Below are 7,153 nucleotides of genomic sequence, written 5' to 3' on the forward strand. Positions count from 1 at the left end.
TGTGTATGAAGATGGTCCATAAATTGTACAGATCAACTTGATTCATAAGCCTTTTACAGATCAACTTGATCCGTAAAATACTTATGGATCAAGTTGATCCGTAAGGCTTTTATGGATCAAGTTGATCCGTAAGTTTTTTATGGATCATTTTAAAAGACTTATGGATCAAGGATATTTCAGTCTTTTTTCTTTAAGTGCTGAGTGCACCAACAATAATGTTGAGTGCACCTAACAACACCCAAAAAATCTGACACGTTTTCTTTTAATTTTGGTATCGGCCCTAAGCCCAGACTTTGTCATTAATTTGGTTTGGGCCATAGTCACACCGCTACTAATGTAGGAATTCCCGGGTTTGCGTGCATGAAGGCCTAATGCCTATCCCACTCAAGGATGGTAACTTTTGGGCTATTTTATCCTCCATTTCCATTATTACATCATGTATCTCCTATTTCATTTTAGAATGGATTGTTTAGAATATAAATTTATATTTTAGAATGGATTGTTTGGAATGTAATGGGAGGTGTCCAATTTAATAGTGAGAGTGCAAAATATAAATGGCTCACTTTTGGACCTTATTATTATCCATGGGTTCCATTTTCAGGTTCTCTTCCGTTGGCTTGGCTATGTTAAACTTTAGGGTTTTGTTTATCAGTTTTTCTATTAGTCCTAAAAATAATAATAAAGAAAGAAAAGGTGCAATTGAGAGATCAAATCCTCGCCACAATCAAAATTCACTCTTAACTATCTCTTTTATAAATGCAGCTAAAGTTTAATATCATTAAAAAAAATCACATATTAATTGACAAAAATATTAAACGTTAAATTTATCTTCATTGATATTTAATATTTATTTAGTTGATAAAGTTATTAATTTAAGTATTATGAGTTTATACTAATATATAGTAGAATGAAGTCCGTTAATAGGTGGCAAATGTGAGGCAATAATTGTTATCATCAGTTGGATTTATTAATGGGGTCCCAATATATCAATTAATCATTGTTATTATACTTAATCATATCGTTAATACTCTATTACTCTGTAGATCAGAAGGGTGTGAACATATTCCCAGCATCATGCGTTGGATGAGAATCCATCTGTTAATTCTTTTACTGTTGCTCAAGTTATGTTCCTATTAATATTAGTCCCTTGTACTATCTGCATCTAATTATATTTATTATAGACATAATCCAACGCAACATGCATATTGATAACCAAGAACTCCTCAAGCTATTGATTGATATTCTGCAGCAATAACGTGAATTTTCAAATGTCTAACGGTACTCAGTCAAGGCCGATAATAATGGTATATACTTTTTCTTGGGGAGATCTAACAGAGCATATTGGAATTTTATAAATTTAATATAAAGATATATATTTTTTGAATTATTTTTATCTGGTGCATGTGACCCCACCTGAATGTGTACATGACGCAGTACATCACCGTAGTCAGCTTCTTCACTCATATAGTAAGGTAGACACGCGCATATGCACGTGTGATCTTTATAATTTTTCACTTTGATTATGTCCATGCACGATGATCTTTAAGCAACCGTGACCTAAACAAATACATATATTCTTTCTGCCTATGTTTTTCTTTCGCTTAATATAGATATAATTCAAGTAGGGTGGCGATGCAGAGCCCCTCGCACAACATGCATTCACCAACTAGACTAGCAAATAAAATAAAGCATCCAGTCTTAGAATCATAGTTGAACTTGTATTTAATAAGATATAGGTCTATTTCCAAATGACGAGGAAATATATATATTATCAACACTTTGCAGAAATTAATAAATTCACCCCTCTCAGGTTGTCGTATGAATGAATAAAAATCCGGCTGCAAACTGCAACTGAACTAATATATAATATGTAAGGGAAATGGTGAAACACGTGTACTCCTTCACTCTAGCTTCAACTAGTTTACATACACACCTTATAAAGTAAAGTAATACCAATTTTTATATCATTGAAATCATAGTAATAATTAAATTAACAATTTATATAATTAAATTAAATTAATCCAGGTTAAATTGAACTTGAATCCTTTACTTAATATCTTGAATTTAAGTCTTATAAATAAACAAAAAATCTTGATTAAAAGATAAGATTCTTAACATACACAAAGTTTTTAATAGAGTATTTTTTAAAGATATCTTAAGTTTGTGATCAATTAAATTTTTAAAAAAATTAATTATTAATAAAGTTGATAAATATTTCGTACCGATATTATTAAAAAACAATATTGTATTACCCTAATTTGATAAAAAGAAATAGTTTTCATCATCTAATTTTATTGATATTTTTAATATTTGTTTTAAATATAAAAACATAATACATATACCTTGACTCAAACTAAATTTTCCAAAGTGAATATTTTTAATTGACTAATTGAATACATTTTTTTCATTTAACCCAACCTGAAATGGCATTATTACAAACTTTTTTTTTTAAATAGTCATGATTAAAAACTTTAAAACCTTGAATAAACTTTATTATGGACAGGAGCATAATTATCATGACTATTTTTTAAATAGTCATGATATCTTTAATAGAGTCATGCTCATCTATAACATAGGGTCAAGTAGAGTTGTTAACGTGGGCTCCATCCCATCTACTAATCAATTTATCAACGGATTGAGTTGGTAAAAGCATGGTTTATTTTTTATTTTTGGACAATTTTTGTTTCAACTCGCTTAATCTTTGGGTTAGAGTCATTGATCCGATTCAACCCATTATATACTTACATATTCACTTTAACTTACAAATATTAGTCCTATTTTTTACTTTTAGTTATTTTAAATTTTTCTTCACTTTTATTTCTGAAAATAAAGAAAGTCAATCCTCACCGAACCTACAAATTCAGAGTGGAACAAGTCGAATCGCAATTTTTCCAACTCTATCAGAAAAAGGGAACCAACCGTACTAGCTTGCTTTCAAAGCTCTAAGTCTATGACTCCCACTCGTTTTAAAGATTTTTTTTAATAGTAGTAATGTGTGTATTTGAATGAATGTTTCTAAAATTGATTTTTTTTAGTAAAGTCATTTATATTTGGATATTTTTAAAGCAATTTTGCTACAAAATCTAGTTTAATTTTTTTAACTCAACACAATTTATTTTTGGTCACTTCTAGTGAAATTGGAGTTTTGAGGCAAAATCAATTTTACCTAACAATAACTAAATATCTATATTTTTTTTTATAAAATTAAAGGTGGCTATATGTCAAATAGTGTATTAATTAGCTTCTAGGTGAGAAATAATTGATTATTTTTTCATGGTGAAAATAAAGTAATAAATAACTACTCTTACTTTTTTTACGGTACTACCATGATTTTTTGTTGGATAAAATTGATTCATGTGTAATTACTAATTATCCTAACACCATGAAAATCAATTCCCATTACGTTTACCATCTTAGCAATCACACTCTAATAAAACAAAAATCTTGCTTGTTTTTAATACAAAATAAAGTAGGTTTACATCACCAATTGAGATTACCAAATATGTGAATATGGTTTTTCTCTATTATAATATTTTTCACTTATAGAGGGTAAAGTTGACAGTGAAAAAAAAGAATAAACAAAGGAATGTGTCGAATAGACAAGCATAAGATACAATAATGATATCAAAAGGCAAGATGGGCTAACCCTGTTAAGGACACGGGGAAATTAAAATAAGTGTTGGGTCCACGTGAAAATGACAAGTGTTCTAGGTACGTGCTCAGGTTCATGCATGGTTTCAACTTCAAAAACAACCGGCCCATAATGAAGTTTATTATTCTCCCTCTGATAGAGAAACCGATCACAGTTTCTCAACCCAATTAAACTTTCCCTCTTTTGCAAATGCACCTGCACCAATATTAGAATTTAGAACACTTCAATACTCTTACGTTTTCATTTTATTATTTTCCTAACCATTTATAGCTCATTATTGATTTCGATAATCTCCCAGCTAATTATCCAAGTCTGTCAGTTATTAAAGGCTGTCTCTCCCATTGCGTGCCAAAACTGATTAATAGATGGTAACTAGACTAGCAGAGGTATTTTCACAAACAGATATACAATTTATCAATCAAAAAATGAATACAGAATACGTACTTGGTTTAACTTATTTAAAGACTTTTTTTTTTATCAAAAGCTCTTTTAGAAGAACTTAAAAAACAAAGATAATTTATTATTTCATTCTTCTGATTGTATGGATACGTGGGAGGACGCATGTATTGGATTTGAAGCTACATACAAGACAATAACAACGTGAAGACATTGAAAAGAAACTAATCTGTATACCATCTTTTTTTCTTCCTTATGAAAATCGTGTGTATAATAACATCTCTAAAGCTGAAAATTGCTAGCAAGGGGGAGCCAAAGAGTGCAGTGTTCTAATTCTACCAAGAATGTGACTTAAAATAATACTTGAGATGCTAAAGTATTACAACTTGCACCCTCCATTCCATTCTCACAGGACAATATTTCCCTGCATCAGGATTCTTCTGAGTTCACTAGCAATTCCATGCAACAAAACTGGCTTACGGATAACTCCATTAATACCAACTTGCATGCATCTGTCCCACAAATCTTCTTCTGCACTTGCAGTCAAGGCAACAATCATAGGCCGGTTTCCACTTCTAAACTTTCGAATCCTGGTGGCAACTTCGAAGCCGTCTATATCAGGCATGTGAAGATCCAAAAGAATGACTTGAATAGAAGATCCAGCAGGTCCAATGACAGTAAGGCATTCGAATCCTGAAGCAACAGAAGTTACAACACAACCTAGTTTCTGAAGCAATCTTTGGGTAACTGCTCTATTTACATCATCATTGTCCACTAAAAGAACTTGCAGACTTCTCAGCATTGAATTGGAATCGGTATGCTCTGAACCTTCTCCAGGGTCAGAGATGGCTATGGTAATGGACGGTCGTAATTGAAACCGAAGAAGAAGTGTCATGCTTTGAGGAAAACCATGATTACAAGGTACTAACCATATGTTCCCCTGCATCAACTGCATATAACAAAACATAATAGACAGAAATTTAGAAACAAACTAAGGAAAGACAAAAAAAAGCCCAGAATACAGTCATTGCTAAATAAAACAACACTACTATGATTAAAGAAAATAGAAAGCTACACCCTAATTCATATAATGAATTTTAACTAATCAAGGATGTCTAGAAGAAGAGTAAATATAAACTATTGTAAGGGCTAGTTAATAATCTTAGCATGCATTACCTCCAACTTCCCAGAGCTATGCCCCAAACATTTCAAGGAAGAGAAGATGAACAATGAAAACTCCAAACAAAATAACCAAATTCAGTTATTTTTGTCACACCAAGCTATGAAAAACATGGACAAACAAGCATCCTGGCAAATCATCTAAAGGCTGGCAAAAGGAAAATTTAGCGGAATAATGAAGGACTGCATAATATAGTCTTCCACCAAACTCTGCAAAGATACTACTTATATAGCACATGACTAAAATGTAAGTCGCTGTCTTAATGCATTTACTGTGTTCATGCATACATATGATAGACATTATGAAACTCACCTGGACTACCCTCTTGCAAATGCTGAAGCTCAATCTGCCCCCAACCCTATCACTGCTATATTTCCTACCCCCAAATCCTGAAGAAATTGAGCTCCCAACTTCAGAATCACTACTGTTTATCCCTATTTCAAATCTAATATTTACATCACCACTAGAAGAGCTTGGTCTCCAGGTTGTCCACCCTTTGTCACTTCTTCCCTGACTTCCAGTTTTCTGCAAAAACTCGAAATACAAGGATCCCTCCCCCATGATTGTGTCAAGTAGGTTCCCAACCATATGCAAATCACCTGAAAAACCCTCCTCTCGTCACCCATAACATTGTCAGGCAAAGACTTCTCAACCTCAACCATAAACCCAAAGCCCTTATAAACACACATGCACTTGGAAAGGCAAGCTGCTTCCTTCAGCATGGAATGTAACCCAAAAGACCTTATCTCCAAAGAAAATCTTCCTTCATCCTTAGTTGAGTTATCCATGGCATCATTTATCAAGTTTGATAGCACATTACTTGTCCTTAGCATCGCGTCCACAATAAGTTTCTGTTCATTCTTTAAATTATCATCTTGTATCATTGAAAGCAGTCCCAAAATTGAGTGCATTGGCCTCCTCATTCCATCACTCATGACTTTCTGAAATGCGTTTCTTGCCTGGCTTGCCATCAAAGCATTCCTTTTTGCCTGTTGCAAAGCTCGATTTTGCTCCTCTAACTTCTCTCTCATAAGTTGGGACTCTTCAAGAATTGCAGCATGAGATAGTGCCACTGCGACCTGATCAGCAACCACCTTAATTATCTCCAGCTCCTGATTGCTCCACGATCTAGGCTCCTGATTATCTCCAGTAGGAAGAATTAAGACTAATATAGCATAACAAGCCTGTCTTAGCTCAGGTGTTCCTCCTTTGAAATTACAAACCCGTAGCATTGGCATTCGAATTGCCGCAACTGGTCCTGCCTCTCCAGAAACTCCTCTACTCCCAACAGCAAGTGCTGAGTCAGAGCTGAGTATATTTACATCATCACTTCCCTTGATTCTCACAACATCTGGATCACTAATGGGTATAGTCAAATTAAAATTCCTCCCATTCAATTCATGAGTGAGGTTCATCTCAGTCTTATCAACATTAGGCATCCACACAGCACAATTCTGCAAGCCAAGCGTTTTAGAAAGCTCCACCAAAGTGGTATACAGAATTGTATGTCTATCGAGTGACTTGCGTATCTCCTGAGTAAGCATTCTTACATGCATTGCAGCCTCCTTTTGTCTCATAATGTGATCAACCTCACGTCCAAGATCCCACGTCTTTTTCTTCAGCATGAATTCTCTGACCTTCACTTTGAGAAGCAAAGGAATCAGAGTGATAAGGGTAATGGCGGTGGCGCATGACACCAATGCAGTGAGTATTTTGGAGACAGTAAGTGCCACCATAAGTTGGAAAGTGTGAGGGCCATAGGTCCACCCGTTGAGCAAATGTGTCAATCCACATAGTACAATGAAGGCAATGAACTGAATCAGGACCCATTTGAATGGGACATTTGAGCAACTGATGAAATAAAGCAGCTCAATAGGGATAGAGAAGTAGGCCACAGCAATCAAGAAATCACCAACTCTCTGACA

At 33.9% G+C, this 7,153-nt stretch overlaps 1 protein-coding gene across 1 annotated transcript; it reads right to left on the bottom strand.

Moving 5' to 3' along the window:
- Positions 1-4,267: 4,267 nt before the first annotated feature.
- Positions 4,268-5,373, bottom strand: ETR2 (ethylene receptor). The gene is given in 1 exon segment (NM_001248060.2): positions 4,268-5,373. A coding segment is annotated over 1 exon segment (561 nt). The 5' UTR covers positions 5,016-5,373; the 3' UTR covers positions 4,268-4,454.
- Between the last annotated feature and the right edge of the window lie 1,780 nt (positions 5,374-7,153).

This window comes from Glycine max, chromosome 10 (genome assembly GCF_000004515.6).
Source record: "Glycine max cultivar Williams 82 chromosome 10, Glycine_max_v4.0, whole genome shotgun sequence".
NCBI classification, from domain to species: Eukaryota; Viridiplantae; Streptophyta; class Magnoliopsida; order Fabales; family Fabaceae; genus Glycine; species Glycine max.